This window comes from Acinonyx jubatus, chromosome D3 (assembly GCF_027475565.1).
Source record: "Acinonyx jubatus isolate Ajub_Pintada_27869175 chromosome D3, VMU_Ajub_asm_v1.0, whole genome shotgun sequence".
Lineage (NCBI taxonomy): Eukaryota > Metazoa > Chordata > Mammalia > Carnivora > Felidae > Acinonyx > Acinonyx jubatus.
The window spans coordinates 18,727,053-18,751,636 of NC_069392.1; the positions used below are offsets into that span (position 1 = coordinate 18,727,053).

The 24,584-nt window shown below is 44.8% G+C and overlaps 1 protein-coding gene across 6 annotated transcripts in view; it reads left to right on the forward strand.

The window, feature by feature from the left end:
* The first annotated feature begins 739 nt into the window (after positions 1-739).
* The window catches only part of CABIN1 (calcineurin binding protein 1), a 152,873-nt gene continuing 129,028 nt past the window's right edge, over positions 740-24,584 (forward strand). For 3 of the 6 annotated variants that reach the window (XM_027044097.2, XM_053205910.1, XM_053205911.1), the window contains exons 1-7: positions 740-818; positions 14,471-14,547; positions 15,069-15,161; positions 16,458-16,571; positions 19,350-19,484; positions 20,615-20,795; positions 24,258-24,387. In XM_027044097.2, coding sequence (XP_026899898.2) covers positions 14,545-14,547; positions 15,069-15,161; positions 16,458-16,571; positions 19,350-19,484; positions 20,615-20,795; positions 24,258-24,387 — 656 coding nt within the window. In that variant the 5' untranslated portion in view covers positions 740-818; positions 14,471-14,544. Of the gene's footprint in view, positions 819-884; positions 1,217-1,276; positions 1,627-12,819; positions 12,936-14,468; positions 14,548-15,068; positions 15,162-16,457; positions 16,572-19,349; positions 19,485-20,614; positions 20,796-24,257; positions 24,388-24,584 lie in introns of those variants that run through there. The other 3 variants (XM_027044096.2, XM_053205909.1, XM_053205908.1) reach the window with 3 other exon arrangements.

Genomic DNA, 24,584 nt, shown 5'->3' on the forward strand with positions numbered 1-24,584 from the left:
TGTTCTGAACTGGCGCTTTGAATTCTTCACCATGATGTTACCATCTTTATGTAAGGTCAAAGAGAAAGCCATAACCTTCATTCCTGTTTAAATCATGGTTGCTGGAATCAAGAAAGGCTGGAAAGGCTGTGAAGCCTTTCTCAAAAAAGCTTCGCTCCCAAGAATTTAACCTCTCTCAGCCCAAGGCCGTTTTCAGGAAACTTTCAATGCGAATCCTCCTTTAGACTTTGGAATTCTGTCACTCCCTGGATAGACCGTTCGTCTACCCGGCCTTGATTTTTTGTGATTTTTGTTTTTGTTTTTCCTTTGTTTCATAGTTGATTGTATCTGTGCCTTTTGGGCTTCAAATTCTTTTCTGAAAAAGATGAGGCACAGGGTAGTAGAAAGGAGAACCCTCCTCCCCTGGTTCCAAGTGTTCCCCAAGTTTACATTGCCTTCAGAGTACCTGTGTCAGGTTGTAACAAACGATAACACGGCCCGTCGTCATTTAGCTACTGCTCAGGGCCGGGCACCGAACTCGGCGCTTCCCAAATATTACAAGCGATGGGGCGTGGAGTCCGACTGCAAGCTGGCGCTCCGAGTCCACAATAGTTCGAGTACCAAAAAGCAAGGACCTGGAAGGTTTACACTCCCGCGCTAGGCTGTTTGCAGCCCGCAGGGTCCATGAGAGCCTGCGCGGCGGGCGAGCAGCGCGTGCGCCCTCACTGATTGGCTAACGGAGCCGGCAACGGAGCCAATGGGAACGCGCCTTATTGTCAGGCGGGCGGCCAGCCGGCTCGGGGGTCGCGGCAGGCAGGCCGTTGCCGTGGAGACGCCTGGTGAGTTCCAGGACTGCAGGTTTGGGGGCAACCCTCTGGTGGGGGTGCTGCTCTGCCGAACCAGCGGCAGCAGCGGGGGCCCGAGCTTGAGGGGCGGCGGGCGGACGGGCCGAGGCTGGTGTCGACGCAGGGGGCGCCTCTGGTAGTCTGAGTGGCACAGTCGGGGAAACCGAGGCCAGAGAGAGGGAGCGGTGAGGCCCGGCCTCCAGGCTGTCTCGTGGGCCTCTTCAGGGCCATGGTCGCCATCCTTGGGTGCCTAGGACGGGGCTCCAGCATCGGGAGTGGTTTTCAGTGACAGCAGCAGGAGCCACCATTGATTTTATGTCCGCCGGGTGCTGAGCCCAGTGCTAACCCTCTACTGACGTCCTTTCTCTTCACCTTCACAGCAGCCCTGCGAGGTGAGTGCTGTTATTAGCGCCATTTACACGGGTGGAAACTGAGACCGAGGCGAGGGGAAGGGACTTGTTCAGAATCAGCTAGCTAACTAGTGGGTCAGACGAAGTCTAGACAAAAACATTTTTTTTTTTTTTTAAGATTTTATTTTTTAGTAATCTCGACACCCAATATGGGGCTGGAACTTTCAACCCCGAGATCAAGAGCTGCATGCTCTACCGACTGAGCCAGCCAGACTGAATATCTTGACTGCACTGCCTCCCAGGAGGAGGAGGAGGACCTTGGCTAGATAGAGTCTATTGACACTCTCAGGTGTCTTGCACAAGTGACTTTGGAGCCACTTAACTCTTTGGGGCCTGTGTTACTATGGACCTCTGGGTCAAAGACTTCCTTCAGAGGTTGGCAAATTCCAGTTGTAAGTGTAATAATATTTATAATATTAACATGTAATTATATCATAGTATGTTGTGAATGTAATAAACATAATTATAATAGTATTTTAGGCTTAGCATAGGAGGCCTGCTCTGTCTACTTAGTTCTGGCATTGTTTTTGTTTTTTAATTTTTTTTTTTTAATGTTTATTTATTTTTGAGGGAGAGCGAGAGAGCGGGTGCGCCGGCCGGGGGCCTGGGGGTGGCGTGCAGAGGGAGAGGGAGACACAGAATCTGAAGGAGGCTCCAGGCTCTGAGCTGTCAGCACAGAGCCCAATGTGGGGCTCGAACTCACGAACTGTGAGATCATGACCAGACATGACCTGAGCTGAAGTCGATGCTTAATGCTCAATGGACTGAGCCACCCAGGCACCCCAGCTCAGTTCTGGCATTGTGTAGTGGATACATGCAGAGACAATAGGTACACCAGTGGCAGTATTCCAATAAAACCTTATTTATGGACACTGAAATTTGAATTTTATGTAATTTTTATATAATTTTCATGTGTCACAAATTTTTTCATCCATTTAAAAATGTCAAAACCATTCTTTGCTCCTGGGCTGTATGAACACAGTAGGCGAAAGCCTCCTAGGGTAGAGGAAAGTGGGACCCAGCGAGGGGCCTCTTATGCCACAGCCAGGTAGTGCCACAATGTGGCCCAAGACCTAGGCCTCCTGACTCCCAGACCAGAGCGTGTCAGGAAACACCACTGCTTATCACTAACTGGGTCAGGGTGCCGAGGTACTCAAAGTGTGCTGTTCTTTATGTGTTCTTAAGGTTGTGGAAACCATAGCCTAAAGAGTTTGGAAATTTGTGAGGTTAAACTCCTGAATGTGCTATTCTGGGATAATATGATTGCTGGGCTGGGAGGCTGAGAAATGAATAGATATTTTCTTTCTTTATTCAGTAGCTGCTTTTTTTTTTCCTCCTGCTAGTGGGTTTCTGGGGTTTGTGGTGAACAATACAGACATGGTCCCCATCCTCACAGTCCTTACAGATGATGAATACATAATCTCAAATGGCTATTTCTTTTTATATTGTTTATTTTAAACTAATTTTAGGTTTAGAGAAGAGTTGCAACAATAATACAGAGTTTCCTTCTGTCCATCACCCTCCTTTCCCTAATATTCACATCTTACATAATCATGATGGAACTATCAAGAACAGGAAACTAATATTGGTGCAGTTTTATTAACTCAGCCATTAACCTAGTTTGAATATCACCAGTTTTGCACAATGTTCTATTTTTCATTCTGTGATCCTATCTAACTTCTCATTGCATTTAGTAATTGCTCCTTCATCCTTAATTACTTAGTCTTGTCTTTCTTGGTCTTGACATTTTTCAAGAGTACTGATCAGTTATTTTGTCTAATATCCTTCAACTTGGATTTGTCTCATATTTTCTCGTGATTGGAGTGAGGCCATGCATTTTTGGCCAGAATGATACAAACATTGTGTTGTCCTCAGTGTGTCATATCAAGGAGTTCAAGATGCTGATAGGTCTTATTACTGGTGATGTTTGTCTTGATTGCTTGGTTTAATTGGTATCTGCTAGGTTTCTATACTATAAAGTTACTATCTTTCTCTTTCTAGTTAGTAAGCATCTGTGTCAATGGATCCTCACCATTTTTTTGGAGGATTTACTTATTTTCTGGCACCACAAGATGTTCCAGGCTTATCTTTTTTTTTTAATTTCTTTTTCATGTTTGTTTATTTATTTTGAGGCAGAGAGAGAGACAGAGCATGAGCACAGGGGAGGGGTAGAGAGAGGGAGAGGGAGAATCCCAAGCAGGCTCTGCACTTTCAGCGCAGAGCCTTACACAGGGCTTGGATCATGAACTGCGAGATCATGACCTGAGTCTAAATCAAGAGTTGGTTGCTTAACCCACTTAACCAGCTGAGCCACCCAAGCGCCCCTGTTCCAGGCTTATCTTGTGTACTCTCTACCCCTATTCTGGAATCGTAATTCTTTGTTATGCCCTTCAGTGTGGTTATGTAATTTGTAATGCAGTAGGTTCATTGTTAATGTTTATATTACATTTTGGGTTCCCCCTGGAACTTAGTTGGTTTTAATTATTTTTCGAGTGGGAAACATGACTGTGCTTCTAAGAGTAAGAAAGAACTGTAACAAAGGTATACTCTGGAAAGTGTCACTCACTCTCCCGCTCCTGCCACCTTGTCCCTGTTCTCCTCCACCTTTCACCCCTTTCCCACTTATCCCCTGCAGCTAACTGATCTCTTTGGTGTCTGGATTATCCTTTCTTTTGCACAAATGAATAGATGGTCATGTAATTTCTTAGCTCCTCTTCTTTTATATATGAAAGGTGGCATGCTAAAGATAATTGTGTTTCCTTTTGTCACTTAACAATGTCTTGAAAATCCTCCTGTGTGTGTTCATAGAGATCTTATTCATTTTTAAAAAGTTTTATTGAGATAAAATTTGCCTATTTATTGAGATAAACTTTACATACAATTCAGTGGTTTTTAATATTCATAGAGTTGTGTGAGCATCACCACAATCAATTTTAGAGCATTTTGTCACCCCAAAAAGAAACCCTGTACCTGTTAGAAAACTTCTCACTGTCTCCCCCCTATGTTGAGGTGGTCACAAATACTTTCTGTCTATATAGATTTGCCTTTCCTGGATATTTCTTATTAATGGGATCATGCAAGATGTGGAGATGTGGTCTGTGACTGGCTTCTTTCACTTAGCATAATGTTTTCATGGTTCATCCTGTTGTCAGTGTTCATTACTTTTTATTTATCCATTTGTCAGTTGATGGACATTTGGGTTATTTCTATTTTTGGTTATTATGAATAATGCTCTATAAACATTTCCTCATTAATTTTTACAGCTACATATTACTTCATTGTGTGGATGTACCATAGTTTATTCATCCACTACACTGTCTGTAGTCATTTAGGTTGTTTCCAGTCTCTTGAAATTACAAACAATGCTGGAATGAATAACCCCGTGTGTATGTATTTCATATTATTGGAGGTACATCTTCAAGATTGATTCCTAGAAGTGGAGTTGTTGGATTGAAACGTCAGGGCATTTGTAGTTTTGTTAGCTCTTGTCAAATTCCCCTCGAGAGTGGTTGTGCTAGTTGGCATTCCCATCAACAGTGTATGAAAATAATGCCTGTTTCCTGACAACCTCTCCAACAATTAAAATTTGTTAACTTTAATTTAATGACTTTAAATTTTAGTTAGTTAACATACAGTGCAATATTGGTTTCAGGAGTAGAATTAAATGATTCATCACTTACATACAACATCCAGTGCTTATCACAACAGGTGCCCTTTTTATTTTTAAAATTTTTTAATGTTTATTTACTTTAGAGAGAGAGAGAGAAAGACAGAGCACAAACTGGGAAGGGACAGAGAGAGAAGGAGGCACAATCTGAAGCAGGCTTCAGGCACTAAGGTGTCAGCACAGAGCCCGACGCGGGCCTCAAACTCACCAACCCTGAGATCATGACCTGAGCTGGAGTTGGACGCTTAACTGACTGAGCCATGCAGGCACTCCAAGTGCCCTTTTTAATACCACCGCCGCCCCCCCCCCCGCCCCCCGCTATCAACCCTCAGTTCTCTATCATTAAGAGTCTCTTGTGGTTTGTTTCCCTTCCTGCTTTTTTTCCCATTAATTTTAATTTTTGCCAGTGATAGTGACAGTATGATAGACATAGTGTCTCAGTGTTGTTTTAATTTGCATTTCTCTAATTATAAGTGGGTGTGAGCATTTTTTCATATGTTTGATAGCCAGTTGAATGTCTGTTTTTGTTGATTGTTTACTTATTTTCCCTATTTTTCTAGTTTTTTTTCTTTGCTTATTGTATAACGTACTTAATGTGAAATTTAATTTTTGAAGTATTTTTAAGTATACAGTTTGATGACATTAAGACATCAACACTGTTATGCAACCATTACCACCATCCACCTCCAGAACTTTTTTCCATCTTCTGAAATTAAAACCCTGTACCTGTTAAACACTCCCTGTTCCTCCCCTCCCCCAGCCCCTGGCAACCACCATATTACTTTCTGTCTCTATGAATTTGACTGCTTTAGGTACCTCACGAAAGTGGAATCATACACTGTCATTTTGTGCTCGCTTATTTCACTAAGCATAATGTCTTCACGGTTCATCCGTGTGGTAGCATGTGTCAGAATGTCCTTCCTTTTTAAGGCTGAATAATACTGCATTGTATTTATATATCACATTTTGTTTCTCCATTCATCTATGAGTGGGCACTTACTTGGTTGCTTGTACCTTTTGACTATTGTGAATAATGCTGTGTCTATTAAGTTTTTAAGAGCTCTTTATGTATTTGTCTACAGTATATGTTGCAAATATTTCCAGTTTATCAGTTGACTTATGACTTCTTTTTTCTGATTAAAATTTTTTTTTCTAATTAAAAAATTATTTAATTTTATTGAAGTATAATTGACATATAGCACTATTCAGGTTTAAGGTATATAGCATAATGACTTGGCCTATATGTATTGTGAAATGATTACCATAATAAGTTTTAACATCCATCATCTCATCTCATATAGATACAAAAAAAAAAAAAGAAAAAATGTTTTTCCCTTGTGATAAGAACTCTTAGAATTTACTCTCTTAACTTTCAAAATATACCATACAGCAGTGTTAACTATAGTTATCCCTAGTACTTACTTATAACTGGAAGTTTGTACCTTTTGGCCGCATTCATCCAATTCTCTCCACTTCCCTCCCCTACCTCTGATAACCACAAATCTTTTTTTTTTTTAATTTTTTTAAATGTTTATTTATTTTTGAGAGAGAGAGAGATAGACCGAGTGCGAGTGGGGGAGGGGCAGAGAGGGGGGACAGAGGATCTGAAGTGGGCTTTGTGCTGACAGCAGAGAGCCCTATGTGGGGCTAGAACTCATGAACCAGGAGATCATGACTTGAACCGAAGTCTGACGCTTAATCGACTGACCACCCAGGCACCCCAAAATTTAAAACCATTTTTATGTAGTTAAATATATTAATCTTTTTTTCACTGCCTTTGGATTTTAAATCATGGTGAGAAAGCCTTTCCATATACAAAGTTAAAGAGGGACTCATCCATATTTTCTTCTAGTATTTGTATGGTTCCTTTGGTTTTCATTTAGATCCCTAATCCATTTGGAGTTTATTTATGTATATGGGGTGAGGTAAGGATCTAATTTTATCCTTTTCCAAATGGTTACCAATTTTTCCGAGCAAGTCTTACTACAGAGTTCATTTTGACCCCAGGGATTTGAGATACTACCTTTGCTATATTTTATTTTATTATTAAAAATTTTTTAATGTGTATTTTTATTTTTGAGAGAGAGACAGAGACAGAGTGTGAGTGGCAGAGGGGCAGAGAGAGGGAAACACAGAGTCTGAAGCAGGCTCCAGGCTCTGAGCTGTCAGCACAGAGTTGGATGTGGGAGGGTCTCAAAGTCACAACTGGTGAGATCATGACCTGAGCTGAAGTCGGACACTTAACTGACTGAGCCACCCAGGCACCCTTTATCATTATTTTTAAATGTTTATTGTGAGAGAGAGAGAGCAGGTGGAGGGGAGAGAGAGAGAGAGAGGGAGAGAGAAACCCAAACAGGCTCTGCACTGGCAGTGCAGAGCCTGACCCTGGAGCCCATTCTCACCAACTGTGAGATCATGACCTGAGCCAAAATCAAAAGAGTCAGATGCTTGACTGATTTAGCCAACTAGGTGCCCCTCTCATATTTTATTTTTATTTTATTTTTTTAATGTTTATTTATTTATTTTGTGAGAGAGAGAGAGAGAGAGAGAGTGTGTGTGTGTGTGTGTGTGTGCACGTGGGCCCGCATGTGGGGGGGAGGGGCAGAGAGAGAAGAAGAGAGAGAATCTCAAGCAGGCTCTGTGCTGTTAGTGCAGAGTCTGATCTGATGCTGGGCTCGATCTCAAGAACCCTGAGACCATGACCTCAGCCAAAATCAAGAGTTGGACACTCAGCCAACTGAGCTGCCCAGGTGCCCCCACCTTTGCCATATTTAAAATTTTCATATGTACTTGAGTTTGGGCATGATCTCTGTATCATGCATGTATCAGTACTACTCTTTTAAGTACTAAGGCTTTATACAGTATTCTTTAATGGTAGGGCTTATCCCCCTCTTGTAGCTCTTCTTCTTCACTGTTTTCCTAGCTGTCTTACATGCTTGTTTTTCTATATGAAAACTTGTCTATATGTCAACTTGTCTAGTATCTTGTTGATACTTTTATTTGTATTGCATTGATTTTATAAACTTAGGGAGAACTGACATCTTTATAATATTGAGTTCTGTCTAAGAATGTCTTAGGTTGTCATTCCATTTGTTCAACTTTAGTGTCTTTTGGTAGTGTTTTAAGATTTTCCTTGCATAGGTTGCACATTTCTTGTTAACTTAATTTCTAAATATTTAATCATCTTGTTACTGTAAACAGGATTTTTCTCTATCATAATGTCTTCTGTTTATTTTTTATGTGAACACTACTGATTTTTGTATGTTAATTTTCTATCATGCTACTTCATTGAGTTCTTTTATTATTAAGTTTTATCGTTGGTGTTGGGGTTTTCCAGGTATTTTATTATATTGTCTGAAATTAAAGATTGTTTTACTTCTTCTTTACCCATTTTTATACCTCTAAATGGTTTCCCTTTTCTTATGGCAATGCTAATAAACTATGTACAGTGGTGGATAGTAGCAGACATAATGGGCATCCTTACTTTGTTCCTGATATTAATGGAAATGCCTTTAGTGTTTCTCCATTAAATAAGATTTTGGTTTTAGGACTAATGTATATAACAAAGTATCCTTCAATTTTTATTTTCTTGAGTGCTTTTTATCATCAGGGGTGTTGAATTTTGTTAAAGGCTTTCTCTTCTTTGGAGATAATAATACGATTCCCCCCCTGTCCTTAGATGATTTTATTGTGTTTTCACATATATGAGTATTTGTGTTTTTATTGTTAGTATTTCATTAAAATTTCTCCAATTTTAATTGCATTTCCTTTCATCCAAAAGTTGTGGAGGTTCTTAAATTTTTAGATAGAAGGATCTGTCTTTGGTTGTTGTTCATGGTGGTGGTTGTAGTATTATTAAGTTCCAGTTTTAATTTATTGTGATCAGAGATATTTTAAGATTTAATTGTACTTTATAAAGATGTTTTCTCTGTGACTTCAGAGAAGTCTGTGAACATGCTGTGAGCACTGGAGAATGTGTAGTCCATGTTTGCTGGGTATAGAGTGATATACATCTGTAGGTTCTGTAATTGTTTTGTCGTTTAGATCTTCTATCTCCTTAACTTATTTTTTTTTTTCTCCATTTGGCCTGTCTCATACTGAGAGTGGTGAGCCAAATTTCTTATTATTAGTGCATTTTTATTTATGTGTCCTAGCATCTCCTGTGGTTTTTGTTGCAGAGAGTTGGTTGCTATGTTATTTGGTGTATATTTTTTTAATTCCATAGCATATTTTATTTTAGAGAGAATGTGCATGTGTGTGCATGTGAGCGAGTAGGGGAGGGGGAGAAAGAGAGGGAGATCCATGAGATCATGACCTGAGCTAAAATCCAGAGTCAGATGCTTAACCTACTGAGCCAGCCAGGAGCCCCATATATATTTTTTTAGATTTGTACCTATTTATTTTTTTGCAACTGTTGTGACATTTTTTTTTTTCTATTTTGATCTCCATTTGTTTGTTGCTAACGTATAGAAATACAGTCACTTTGTGGGTGTTGACCTTTACCCTGTGGCTTTGCTAAACCCACTTGATACTTATTAAACTTAGGGTTTTTGTGGCACCTGGGTGGCTCAGTTGGTTAAGCGTCTGACTTCAACTCAGGTCACGATCTTGCGGTCCGTGAGTTCGAGCCCCACGTTGGACTTTGGGCTGATGGCTCAGAGCCTGGAGCCTGCTTCGGATTCTGTGTCTCCCTCTCTCTCTGCCCCTCCCCCATTCATGCTCTGTCTCTCTCTGTCTCAAAAATAAATAAACGTTAAAAAAAAAAACTTAGTGTTTTATTTTATAGATATTTTTGGATATTCTATGTAGACAATTACATCATTTGTGAATATGGACAGTTTCATTTCTTCCTTTTTAATTATCTCTTTTTGTTTTTATTTCTTTTTCTTGCCTTATTATAGTGGCTAGCATTTCTAGTATACTGTTGAATAGGAGTGATAAAAGTGGATGTCCTTGCCTTGTTCCTTATCTTAGGGGGCAAAGCATTCAGTCTTATGGTTAAGTATAATGTTAGCTGTAGCTTTTTTTGGTAAATGCTTTTTGTCAGATTGAGGAAGTTTCCTTTCATTCCTCGTTTTCTAAAAGTTTTTTTTTTTTTTTAATCATAAATGGAGAACACAGTGTGTGATGATCATGTGCAGTAGGGGCCACATCAGAGGGGAAGCTCCTTGATGAAGTCCCATTTGGGTTGAGATGGGAATGCTTCTCTTTACTTAGGAATGTTACAGTTCACAGTGTTACCGAAGCCATCAGTGAGCTATTCCTTTATGTGGCTTCTCAACTTGGCTTGCCCTACAAGGGGGCATCCTGTGAGTGACAGATGCTGGTCTTTGAGAAAGATTTGACTGAGAAATTAAATGTCTTCTACTAAAACAGACAAGCTGCCTAGATACCACTCATTTGCTTGCTCATTCCTTAATGGAGTACTCTGTTGGTACAAAAGATAAAGACAGGACTATTCAGGTGCTTATAGGCTGGTAGGTGGGAGAGACCCAGAGACTGGGTAATTCCAGTGCAGAGGTGAGACTGTGTAGAGGAAATTTAGAACGTACTCTTGCTGTATTAAATCAGTATAAGATTTTCAGTTTTGAAAAGCTTTATTTTTATGTTTTAGGTAAAAAATTCTTATATGTACTGATATTTAAAAATCCAAGGCCAGTTTTAAGGTAATAATTACTATGTACTATTTTGGCAGAAGTAAAGTAAAACAGTCTGTGTTACAGAGTCTCCACAGTTCTCTCAATGTGTATTAGAGTACAGTATTCTGACTCATTCTTTATTTTGCTACTGGGAATTGAGGGGGCTGAGGAAGAGTGGTAATGATCGGATGGAATTGAGGGGCTATGGCAGAGGGGATGCTGGTCTCCTGGGACTAATGTGCATGAGTCTTTGTGAGGATCACTTTTTTAGGTTCCTCTTGAAATGTTGTATGAACACTTACAAGTATGCCTCAATTCCAGTATGTATCTGTGTCCAGCCCTCCCGACTGCCAGCCTTATGAGATATGCATTATCATACCCATTTTGCAGAATAGGAAACTGAGGCATAAGGGACTGGCTGACCTGCCTGAAGTCACAGTGCTAGAAGAAAAATAGGACCCTAAGCCCAGTAATCTTTCCAGAGGCTGTTTTAAGTTTAAGTGAGATAATGCAAATGTGCCTTATAAGTGTCTGGGATAGACTATAGAGGTAGAGGAGTGGAAGGTACTGTATTTTTAGATTATGTTAAAGTTAGCCCAGGAACCCTTTCCAGCGGGGACAATTGGCTTGAGTTTTAGCATGGATTTTAGCAATTCAAAACAATTAGGAAGCTTGAAGTTTCTATTTTCTCTTTGGCACCATGGGCTCCTCGAGGGTTTCCTGGCCCTGACTGTAGTACCCAGGGAGCACTAGGGGAGTCTAGGGGCTTTCTTTATGGAGGCAGGTGGGCAGAGGGGTGGGCAGGGACTTACGCAGCAGGTGGGACCAGAAACCTCTCTCTTGACTTGGAGCACATGGTTTTCCCTCCAGCTTGGCTGGTTATCTTTCATTCATTCTGTCCTGAGGAGGTGTCTCCTGTCAGCTCTGAAATGGAACCTGAGTTCGTCCTGGTCCTGGGGGACACAGAAGCCCCAGGGGAAGGTACCGGCCCATCTGGCACAATCCCGGTAGTTGTTAGGTACCTTCCTGCTAGGTGCTGCTGAGCAAGAACAGGCAAGCTCTCCTCTTTCAGGGGTAGGTCGGCCCTGGGCTGATGTTCTCCCACCTATGGACGTGGGTCCCACTGCTGCTACACAGAGACCTGATCCCTCAGTCATCTCTGGGTCCTCCTCTCGTTTTTTTCTGCATGGGGATTCAGGTGGCGTCTGGGAAGACTTGCTGTGACCTGGAGCTAGCACCTGCCCTGTGGGGAGCTGGTTGGGGGCCTATGGTTAGGTGTCAGCACCACCCTCCCTGCACTCTTTACCCCAATTTATAATTGTTTACCCTTGCTTTCAGTTCTTTTGGGTATAGACCCAGATGTGGAAATGCTGAGGCATAAGGTCACCTTAGGTTTAAATTTTTGAGGAACTGCCATACTGTTTTCCACAGCAGTGCACGAGGGTTCTAATTTCTCTACGTTCTTGCCAAAGCGTGTTGTTTTCTATGTGTGTATGTTTTGTTGTTGATTTTATTTATTTTGAGAGAGAGAGAGAGAAAGAGAGAGAGAGAGCGCACAAGCAGTGGAGGAGCAGAGAGGGGGAGAGAGAATCTTACAGGGTTCCATTTCACAAACTGTGAGATCATGACTTGAGTTGAAATCAAGAGTCAGTCACTTAACCGACTAAGCCACCAGGTGTCCCTTAAATAATAGTTTAGATGCAGAGTTTTAATCATATAATTTCTACTTTACTGTCTCTCTCTCTCTCTTTTTTTTTTTTCCGTATTGTGTGGTGGTCACAGTGTCTAACATGGCATAGCTTATGGTGAAGCAGCAATTTCCAGACTTAGTAGAAACATTCTTTTTTCCTAAATATAGAACCCAGGAGATAAAATAGCTGTTAGCCTAGGGGATGTTTGAATCTTCCTTGTAGGTGAAAAGACTGTACTTCCTTTCTTGTAAGAATCCTTGGAGAACTCAGAACCCAGTGTGGAAGCCCTACTACAAATCATTGCTGTGGTGCCGTTGGCAACAGTAGCAGTCCTTTTAAGTTTTAGGGGTGGAACGTGCATTCAGTCTGTATGCCTGGGCTCGCTCCCACTGCTGGATCCTTCCAGGGCCTTCTTTCTGCCAGCATCTCAGATGGGACTTTTTCTGATTCCTCTTTTGGCCCTATCTGGCTTGTTGGGGGATGCCCTCTGTCCCAGCCCCTCAGGCCAGAACCCTTGGTGTTATCCAGAAACCTTCCAGAAGGTTTATCTTGGTGTTATCCAGAAACTCCCCGGTGCTGAGTCCTGTGAGCCTGCCTCCTGGAGTGCGTCCCTTCTGTCCACTACCACTGCCCCATCCAAGTTCCTGTCATCTCTTTGTTTAATGACAGCATGTAATTCACATACCGTGTAGTTCACCTATGTGAGGAATGTAAGTCAGTAGTTTTCAGTGTGTTCACAGAGTTGTGTAACTGTCACCATAACCAATTTTAGAACATTTTCATCCCCCTAGAAAGAAATCCTGTACCTATTAGTAGTTACTCCCCATTTGCCCCTCTCCTGCTGCCCATTATCCACTTTCTGTTTCTGTAGATTTGCCTGTTCTAGACATTGCATGCAAATGGAATCAGACAACATGTGGCCTTTTTTTTTTTTTTTAATTTTTTTTTTTTCAACGTTTATTTATTTTTGGGACAGAGAGAGACAGAGCATGAACGGGGGAGGGGCAGAGAGAGAGGGAGACACAGAATCAGAAACAGGCTCCAGGCTCTGAGCCATCAGCCCAGAGCCTGCGCGGGGCTCGAACTCACGGACCTCAAGATTGTGACCTGGCTGAAGTCGGACGCTTAACCGACTGCGCCACCCAGGCGCCCCAACATGTGGCCTTTTGTGACTGGCTTCTTTCATTTAGCATCAAGGTTGATTCATGTTGTAGCAGCTCTCAGTACTTTAGTCTATTTTATGATTGAAGAATAATCAACATAACACATTTTATATATCCATCCATTTTATTTATCCACTCATCAGTTGACAGACATTTGGGCGGTTGCCACCTTGAAGCTGTTATGAATAATGCTGCTATGAACATTTGTGAGCAAGTTTTGGTGTGGACATGTGTTTCATTTCTCTCGGGTAGATACTTAGGAATGAAATTTCTGGGTCATATGGTAACTCCATGTTTAACATTTTGAGTAACTACCAGACCGGTTTCCACAGTGGCTGCCCACTTTACCTTCCTATCAGTAATGTATGAGCTTCTAATTTCTCACATCCTCACTAATCCTGTCATTTTTTGCAGACTTCAAACTGGTCTACTAAAACTGGTCTTCAGACTGGCTCTGATATTTTTTCGTTTATATTTTTAAAATTTAGTTTTCCTAGAAACTCTCAGTGGCTCCCGTTGCCAACAGGGTAAAGCTCCTAGTTCCCCCCGCATGGTATCCTTTCATCATCCACCCCATCTCTGCTCTAAGATTGCACTCTGGGCTGTACTGGCACCCGCACGTGTCCCCATTCCACCCCCCCCCCCCCCCCCGCCTCTTTGTTTCGCCACCCTTCACTGCAGTGCTGTCCATTCCTGATCACTATCCTTGATCACTTCAAGTGAATTGTTTTCCACTGTTAGACGTTGCCTGGGTTTCTCTTCGTTTCATTCAACTGTTGAAAAAAATAACCGTTTATAGGTCTGTTGTCTCTGCTGAGCAGTGAGCCCTGGGGGGGCAGGAGTTGGTCTCACTCTTCTGTGTCCCCTGTGCCTGGTGTCTTATCTGGCTAGAGAGAAGCTCTGGCCTGGGGACCTGGGTGACATCACAGCTGTCCCAAGGCAGTCGCTCACCAGCCTGTGTGCTTAGAGCTGGTCAGGCCCCTGGACTTGGGAACTGCTTCGTGGTGGGCCCCCGGAGCTATGATGTTGCTGGTGCTTCCTGGGCCCTCTCTCAGTCTCTCTTGTTTCCTGTCTAGGAGATTGTGGACTGGCACAACCCCTGCCAGTGATGGGAAGTGGTGCTCGGTGGCAGCAGTGAAGCTCTCTGAGTATGGTAAGGATTGGTGCTTGCCTATTTTCCCGGCATCAGTGTTATTTTGTCATTTTGCTCCTGGGAATGTGGGACATTTTCCTAGGTGACACTCAATATGGGGCAGCCTTCCTCCTGGGAGAGCTTTTGGCTCATTTGAGGGTAAGGATATTTGACCTTCTGTTGGAGTGGCTTGCAGGGCCTCATCACAGTTGCAAGAAAGGTACAAAGTTAGCATGCTTTGTTGGAGTCTTCCATTGTGTCTGGCCATTGCTAGGGTGTCCCCAGTCTGTTCCTTACGCAGTGAACAGTACCCAGGACATGCTCCCCAGATAGATTGTTATGGTCCCCCAGACATGTTCTGGTCCTTATTTTTTTTTCTCAATGATCATTTGTTGTTCATTACTCAGATTCTGAGATGGCCATAGCTGTTCGAGGTAGAAAAGATTATGTGCCAGAGCAGAGTTGTATTCATTGTAGGTTGTTAAAGAGACAAGTGACATCTCAAAAGCAACTTTTTTCCTCCCTCAAATCCCTGTTTTTAGATTCGAATTGCAGCCTTAAATGCCAGCTCTACAGTTGAGGATGATCATGAAGGAAGCTTTAAAAGCCACAAAACACAGACCAAGGAGGCCCAGGTATGTAATCCATGGTCTTCCTCTGCAGGTAGACCTTGCTTTCCATTTCTGTAGGTGGTACCTCATTTTAAATGCATTCAAGTGACTTAATGGGATTTCACAGGAAAATCCCATTTTGAAAGATAGCTAGTTAGTTCTCCATCTCATGTTAAACCTGCTTCACTTAGAGATGGTCACACTGAAGAGAAATTCTGTATTCTATGAGCAGTGTTTGGACCAGTCCAGCTCCTGGGCCCGCTTCCCCAGCTGGGGCTAGCTTTCCATGCAACCCATTCTTTGTGCACGCTTCAGGGATTGCACCCAAGGGATGGTAGCATATTAATGGTAGATGGTGCTTTGAGGTTTCCTGGTATACTGTCCTCACTTTCCAATGTGAGGAGGCCCTTGATGGGAGCTGCCTTGATTGGGGTTGGTCGGGGGCCAGGTTCAACTTCAGCTCTCTGGATTCTTGGTCTTTCCTCTCTACTATGAAGCCTGGCATTCCTTCCATTTCAGCCTGCCTCTTTCCTTCCTTCCTTCCTTCCTTCCTTCCTTCCTTCCTTCCTTCCTTCCTCCCTTCCTCCCTTCCTCCCATCCTCCCATCCTCCCATCCTCCCATCCTCCCATCCTCCCATCCATCCATCCATCCATCCATTCATCTATCCATCCATCCATCTCTCCACCGGTGTCCTGCCTTAGTATAGCAGTGGTTCGCTTCTTCTTCCTGCCTTGGGTTTCCCTGGAATAAACATGTGCCTCCTCTTTCACAGGAGAAACCAAGGCAGTCTGGAGCCCTTTCAAAAGTCTGCTAGTCCTCTATCCCTGGTCCTCAAGGGATGTCAGTGGGGCCCAGCCTGCCCAGTGCCCCCTCTGTCCTGGAGGAGGTTGTCGCCCTCCCTGGGCAATGATGAGGCTAGGGCAGAGTGGCAGGGAGAAAACAATGGAAACCATCTATTCTCTAGGAATCACTGGGTTATTATGGCTGGTGAGGCCACTCTCCCAGCTTCACCCAGAAAGGTCCAGCTGAGTTTATAACCTTGCTGTTGCTGTGACCCTGTGTCCCTGGGCCAGTGTTTTTTTGCTATTGCTTAGACTCAGTTGAGCCTGTGTTGCTCCTGTCTCCTTGGGGGACTCCTGAGGGGTTCTTCTCATAGTAATGAGCTCCTGGGAGGTTGGAGTATTAGAATTGTTTCCACTACAGAGGTTATAGCTGTCAGTTAACATGGCCTTGACTGCAGTCTCCCTTACACACACTTTTGGCTTAAAAAATGACAAACCTTTATACTGTGTGAGAATATCTCTTATCTTGGTTCCCAGGAAGCAGAGGCTTTTGCCTTGTATCACAAGGCCCTGGACCTCCAGAAACATGACCGGTTTGAGGAGTCAGCCAAGGCCTACCATGAACTCCTGGAGGCGCGCCTGCTGCGAGAGGTGAGGCACCATAGACCAGGTGGCGGGCTTGCCCTCTGCCCTCCCACTTCTTGGCTGGGCAACCTTGGACATGTTACCTCCCCTCTTTGCCCCTCAGCTTTCCCACCTGTAGAGTGGCAGCCTCGTTGGATTGCTGTGAATTCCCTGAAGGTTGAGTGAATTCAGTGAAGCATCTAGAGTGGTTTTTGGTGCATAGTAAGAACTCTTTGTCGGCTATTTTATTACATTTTCTTTACAACATCTCTGCCAAGTTGGTGGGGGCTATTGTCCCCGTTTTACAGTTGTGGAAATGGAGGCTTAGTGAAGTGTTGATAGCTCAAAGCCATCCAACTAGTGAAGCATTAGAGCCAGGATTGGAACCTATGGTTTCCTGATACTTAATGATCCTGTGGGCAACACATTTTGGCAAATGCCGTTTGGGTGATAGCCCATGAGCTCAGAAAGCCTGTGTAGATGCTCTGTGGGCATTTGAAAAACAGTTGGAGAAAGGGCTGGAAAAACAACACAGAGGCACGCTGAGGACACAGGGTATGGGCAGAGAGGGATAGGCAGGGCAGGACCTGGATCCAGCCTTGGGGCCATGCTAGTGATGAGTGAGTTCAACCTGAGTTGACTGGGTCATGGAGATGTTGCCTGGAGGTTTGAAAATGAGTCTCAACTTAAAATTGATTTAAGAAGAATTATATTTCATTAGGAGGAAAGGTTTTGTTTTCAAGTAGCCAAACACCAAACACAGAGACATGCAATAAGGAAGCAGACAGACGCTGTCCATGGACATTTTCTAGAACACAGTCCTTCAGTTGAGCAGTCTCCTATACCTCTAGGAAGACAAACACTTGTGTCTCAAGTCCCTACCCCTGGATAGTTTCTACCACTAATGAGGCAAAATGCTAACTAAGTTCTAATTGTCAGTATGAGGAGTCTATCCCTTCTCTTACTCAAGGTATCTGTTCATGTTCCTAATTGGATAGCTTGTCAGGATTCTTTAGTGCTGGTTATAGCGTCTTAGAATTAGGGCCATGGGAATTGCGATCCATACCTCCCCCTTTAGTAGAAAGTGAGTGAGGGCCCAGAGATGAAAATGACTTTATTCTACTTTACCGAACTTCAGCCATGGGCCAGGGACTGGATATGTTTCAGGAGTGGATCTTCCCTCAGACCACAGAAGAGTGGGCCTCAGAGGTGTGAGCAGGTGAGCACAGCACCGAGTCGGAAGGGTGCTGGCCGGATGTTGGCCTTGTAGCCATAGCTGTGTCCATCTCTCTGTATATCAATTTCAGTCTTAAATGACTGCTGTAGCATTCTCCTCCCTGGCTTATAAAAGTAAAAGGTGGTCACCATAAACAATCAAAAAGTACAGAAAATATACAGAAAAGTTTGTTTTCACATTCATCAGGCATTGGTGTACCTAAAAACTAAATTATGTAGTTATAGTAGCACAAACACTTGGCATAAACAGGTCATGGAACACAGCTGAATCCTAAGAAGCGGACAGCTTAGTTGGTATACATGCTGGTGGAGGCTTGTTGGGGCGAGCTCTTTGTCTCCTATGGCATCAGCCTGCATGTCACGGAGGATGGAGAATGGTGCTGAGTCCAGCTGGTTAAGTAGAGGTTAGTGACAAGAGCTTCTGTTGTGTCTGGATGTACCACTTACTATCTAGTCTCCAGGGTGGACTCACACAGCTTCTGTAAAAGGGCTTTTGAACAGTTCTGTACCTGGAGGGCAAAGGTACCTGGTGTCCAGCCTTGGTCACCCTGTCGTTGGGAATCTTTCTGCAGCATAAGCCAGACGACAGGAGAAGATCGTGAATGAAGCCTGATTTGAGCCTTTCAGTCTTCTTGTTGCAATTCCTTAAGACACTAGGGTAGATTTCTTGGGATTAGTCAAGGGGTGTGTCCTAAAGTGTGCATGTCCTCAGATCTTATCTGTCCTGACCATGAAGAATGATGTGTGGGGGTGACCTGTCCCAGGACAAGGCTGGGATTTGGACCTGCCCCTGGAAAGAATTTCTTTGCGCCACCGAGTTTTTCTGTTAGAAAATGTTTTACTCCTTGTCCCATGGTTAGAGCAGTAGTTTGTCTCATCAGGGATGTCTTAGAAGTTGTAGCATTTTCAAAGAGTTTTCATAAAAGCTGTAGTGAAGTAACTTTCTATATAAAGCACGTTTACAATCTTTACGTTCTCCTGTCTCGTTTGCACTTTTGATACTTAGGGTAGGATTTACTGTTATAAATCAGAGGCCCTTGGGCCACTAACTTTTTAGTTAAGGTAACTTATCCACAGTCATGTGATGATTACAGAGGTGGGAGCTTAGCTTCCTGACTCCTAATCCAATAGTCTTCCTGCTGCGGAATGTGTAGAGATGTGTTAGTTGGCTGCCTAGGCACCTCCAGATCCTGCTGCTGCCCCTAGGTGGCTTCCTCATGCCCTGTTCCCCCTCTGCAGGCTTGGTGATGTGCGGGAGCTGTGGGCTCCAGGCTTGACCTTTCAGGCATGGCTGTAGCGATAGGGAGGGTTCCCCCTGTCTCTTTTCGTTCCCAGACTATCTGCAAACTGCCTTGTGGTGGTCTGACTTTTCTTCTCTGTCTGCTTGGAGCTGGAGGGGTCCCCCAAGAACATCTAGCGTAGTGCTTTCATTTTCCAATGGACGGTGCCACCGGACTGGGCCAAGGGCCTGTGGCAGAGACCAGCCCGGAAGTCAGGTATCCTGCTGACTGCCTGCCGAGGCTTCAAGGCCTAGGTGTCCCTTCTAGGTGTCTCTGTTTTTGTTTATAGGCAGTTTCGTCTGGTGATGAGAAAGAAGGGTTGAAGCACCCTGGGCTGATGCTGAAATATTCCACATATAAGAACCTGGCCCAGCTGGCAGCCCAGCGAGAAGACCTGGAGACAGCCATGGAATTCTACTTGGAGGTGTGGTTTTGGCAGCGCTCAGCTCCCTCAGGGTTTTTGAAAGCTCTCGGTGGAGGGGGTGAGGTTGTGGTCTTATTGGCTAAAGAGAAGAACTTGTAGTGGCGCATTGCTGAGCTGTGGTGCCTGAGACCTTCATCGGCGGGTGGTAACAGGGAGTTCAGAGAGAGCAGGGGCCCGCGTGTGCGTTCGTCCTCTGCCACTCAGGTGTGTGTGCGTACCCTCTCTGGGCCTCCAGGTCCATACCAGGATGGTGGGCATAGTAAGAAGGAGGGTGTTTATGAAAATTAAATGAATTGGTACATACACAAGTTATGAGAGCACAGCCTGCCCCCTGGTACCCTGCTCCTGCTCATTGCCGTATCGCCATGATTTCTGTGTTACCGTCACCGTCTCGGTGGGTACCCCTGATGTGCTTTACACCATGCGAACTGCTCTCCATGCATGTGCTAACTCTGCACCATCTTGCAGGAAGGTGTCTTCATCTTCATTTTAGTGATGAGGGGACTGAGGCTCGGGATCACTCTGCTAGTCAGTGTAGAAACAAGGATGTAAACTGAGGTCTGTCTCTAGCCTATAATCTTTCTAGGATCCCACAATTTAAAATTAAATTAAAAATTTTATGGGGCGCCTGGGTGGCTCAGTTGGTTAAGCGTCCAACTTCAGCTCAGGTCACGATCTCGCTGTCCGTGAGTTCGAGCCCCGTGTCGGGCTCTGGGCTGATGGCTCAGAGCCTGGAGCCTGCTTCCGATTCTGTGTCTCCCTCTCTCTCTGCCCCTCCCCCGTTCATGCTCTGTCTCTCTCTGTCTCAAAAATAAATAAACGTTAAAAAAAATTTTTTTTTAAATTAAAATTTTAAATCTAATAGAAATACCCCACAGATCACCTATTTTAATGGTAATTTCGCTTCTTTTATCTATCAGTTATGTAAGGAATACAGATGTTCAGAGAGACAAAGTATGTCAAGAAAATGTTCTGAATTTGATCATTTGATTCATGTACCTTGTATTTGCCATTTTTTCTGGGTAGATTGAGTGGCTGGGCCAGTGCTATGTCCCTCCCATCACCACTGGGTGCCTGTTCAGCAAGAGAGCTGACTGACTGTGAATACACTCTGTTTGTGCTCCTTCTAGGCAGTCATGCTGGACTCCACGGATGTCAACCTCTGGTATAAAATTGGACACGTGGCCCTGAGGCTCATCCGGGTCCCCCTGGCTCGCCACGCTTTTGAGGAAGGGCTCCGGTGCAATCCTGACCACTGGCCCTGCTTGGACAACCTCATCACTGTCCTGTACACCCTCAGTGATTACACAAGTGAGTCAGGCTTTGATGGCTTTCTCCCATGTGCTTGTGGTTTTGGGACAGAGGAGGGAGGACAGCTTGGGTAAGTTGGAGGCCAGGTTAACACTGAAGGGCTTTCTGCCTAACTATCAGGAAAGGGAGATGACTTTACATTCCTGCTTTATTGCGTGTGTCTTTCTTACTCAAATGAGATTTATCAAGAGCATTGTAGTAATAGGTGGCATGTTCTCTGAGTGGTTTTTCCTTTGGTTATCTCATTTCATCCTTGCATTGTCCCATCCTGTGCCAGAACCTCTTTCTATAACTTGCTGACAGAGAGCCTAGCAGCTGCCGCTTGACTCCTTCTGGTGCTGGGACCTCACTGTCCCTGGAGGCAGTCTCTTCCTTTGCAGAGCAGCAGGGCTACTGGGAAGGTCTCTGCCAGATGGAGCCCCAGTCTGCCCTCTAATTGCTTAAGCTCCTTTGCTCCAGCCTTGACATCTGCTCTGCAGAGAACACCTCTGTCCCTTGCATGGGCTGGTCCTGAGGCAGGCACTGATTAGGTGTTCTGGGAGTTAGCATCCTCTGGGTGTCCTCTGAGGCCAGAGCGGAAAGAGGCTCTCCAGGAGTGCTCAGAGCAGGGCTGAGTGCAGTGGGAGCCCAGGGCTCTGTGAGCTGACTGTGTTTGCTGCAGGCTGGTCTGGTGTGTGAAGGTGCTCTGTATGTGGCTGAGCTGCTATTCTTTTTAGGAGAAACATGCTGATGAGCACTTGCCATCATTCTAAGCCTGGAAGACTGACTGGCAGAGGCTCCCCCCCGCCCCCTTTTTTAAGTGTTTATTTATTTTTGAGAGAGACAAACAGAGTGCAAGCCAGGAAGGGGCAGAGTGAGAGGGAGACACAGAATCTGAAGCAGGCTCCAGGCTCTGGGCTGTCAGCACAGAGCCCGATGCGGGGCTTGAACCCACAAACTGTGAGATCATGATCTGAGCCGAAGTCAGATGCTTAACTGACTGAGCCACCCAGGCGCCCCTTTCCCTTCCCTTTTTTAACGACAAATAGCATGGATTATTTTGAGAAGCACTAGGCCCTGCTCACGATTGTCCACCTCTGGTTCTTCACAACCACTTTTTAAAGCTCTTTAATTGAAGTAGAACACACACACAGTGCACAGTGTGTATACATAAAACAAATCAAGATGCAGATTGTTTCTAGAGCTCCAGAAGGCATGCTGCTTTGGGTCCCATTCCAGTCATTATCACCCTAGAGGTGATCTTGATTTCTCCCTTTTGTCACTCACCAGAGATGAGCTCTGCTTGTTGTCAAGCCTCCTCTATGTGGCATCAGATGGCGGTATGTACCCTTCACAGCCTGGCTCCTGTGACTGTGGTCTTCCTGTCCATGAGCGCACCCAGGCAGTCGCTAGGGCCTTTTTATTGCCCTGTCATCTGTTATGTGTGTACACAATTTGACCATTCTGTGCTTGTACACTGGGTCGTTTCCAGAGTTGAGGTTTTGCATTCACTGCTGTGAATGTTCTTGTGTGCATCCGCTGGTGGACAGAGCACTTGTTTTGTCGGTTGCCGCAGTTTTCACCCCCCACTAGCAGAATGTGAGTCCTTGTGGGGCACCTTTGGACCCTCACAGCTTCTTCTTCCAAGGGTGTTTAAGCTCCTCTTGGAAGCTTTTCCAGAAGCTTGGGTGCCACCTTGAGGTGGACAGTCTTGTGTTCTGCCTTCCTTTTCCCCAGCCACCTGGTTTAGTTCTTTGCACTCCTCTCTCATGGTGAGAGAAGTTGTCCTTGGGGGAAAACAGGCCTGGGGGACTGAATGGCTGTGCTGTCTGGGAGAGCCCTGCCCTGATTGACCTGATGCTCATTGAAACCCCAAAGTAAAAGCAGCATGTGGTATCAACTCCCAGCGGCACTTAATCCACTTGAGATGAGGAGGCAGGGTGCTTGGGGTTGATGCCTGCTGACCACCTCTTGTTCCCTTGGGACTTCCTAGGCCTTCCCTCTGTGGGAACAGTGGTGTAGTGCAGCTACAGCGGTGAGCTTTACTGCAGCCAGAATGCCTGCTGAGAGCCAGCATCGTCAAATGCTCAGGGCCTCCTTGGTTTTCTCTCTGGGTGTCTGTGGTGTCTGTGGTCCCAGAGAGACCATGTTCTTGTTTGTGTGGGGCAGGAGCCTGCGGGCTATCTAGCAGCTCTTCAGTCAGCTGCTTTCTGTGCTATGCTGGGACTACCCGGGCCCTTCCTGCTCACAGATTGCACAGCCTTCGTGTGCCTTGCAGGGGGGCAGTGTGGTACCTGTGGAACTTTGTGACCAGGCTCTGTTTTCTCCTCCTATGGAACTCTAGGAGGACACCACTTCCTTCTGTCTCTCAAAGCTCCCATGCCCACATCTCTACTTCTGCTCTTTCTTTCCTCCTTAGTCCTGGCTCCTTCTTTGTCTGGTTATTCTTGATAGGAGTGTCTTGCAATCCATCCACACTCAGATCCTGAAGCTGAGCAGAGCACGGTAGTGGTCCAAGTGCCCAGCAAAAGCAGAGCTGGCACTTGGCTGCACTGTACCATTTCCCTGTGTGTTCACAGGTGAGGCCTGCGGGCACCGAGTCTGCTGGGGACTCATGGCAGTCCTGTCTGTTGGGCTAATCCCACTTACAAATGCTAAAGGCTTTCCTAGTTCACATCGTAGCTCTGCTTTGTGATTTCTCGCCCTCCCATTTTTTCTCTATGTTGCTTTGCCTGTTATTGTCTCTAGTCCTGGAGGAGCTGGAGAAGGCACAGACTTTCCAGATCATTGATTTGAGGAGGCTCATTGACATGAATGGTGTACATGTATTTAATTACAAGCAGTAGCTGTTTTTGGTAAGAAGAGTTTAAAGAAAAGAAAAAGAGAAGGAGGAAAATTGGAAAATACAGATAAGCAGAAGGAACAGAAGCTGGTATTATGTATACAAATGGAGTCACACCGTGTGGCCTGTTTGGTTTCCTGCCTTCTCCCCATGCTGTCCTGTGGCCTTTCCTCTGGTCAGTGAGCACACCCTCGACCATCTGTGTGGCGGCCGCTCAGCAACCCAGTGTGTGGATTGGGGAAGCCTTCCTTAACTAGGCTCCCCTGGTGAGGCAGGGTGGTTTCCTGGTTTTTTTGAAGGCTGTCTTCCGGTTAGCCAATAGCCAATCACTGTGGGCCTTTACGTGTTTGCAGTAGTTCCCAGAGGTGGATTGTTGGGCCGAGGGTTTGTGTGTAACGCCTCCGGTTCTCCAGAAACATCATACAGTCCGTCCTCACATAGCAGCATTTGGGTTTGCCTCATCTACTGTGGGTGATAGTATTTTCAGTATCTTTCCTGATTGAATTAGGTAAAGTGGTATCTCCTTATTGTTTACCATCATTACTTCCATTCCAGAGTAGGGACATTTTCTTGGTGTTAACTGGGAAGGCCAGAGGTTTGGGGTGCAAGCTCAGAGGTCGTATTGTTTCTTTCCCTGCCAGCATGTCTCTACTTCATCTGCAAAGCTTTGGAGAAGGACTGCCGGTACAGCAAAGGACTGGTTCTCAAGGAAAAGATCTTTGAAGAACAGCCTTGTCTCCGGAAGGACTCCCTCCGAATGTTCCTTAAATGGTGGGTCCTGCCTCTTCCTATGCTGGTTCTGCACCCCTCCTCCCCCAACAATGTGTGGTTGGTGGATATCAGGAGGCGTGTGCACCGCCTTCTCTCAGGTCCTGACCTTCTGGCAGATGAGCCCCTGCACTTCATTCCCCGCACTACTCCCTCACCTGGCTTTGATCCTGCCCTTGCTTATTACTTGCCTGTATGCT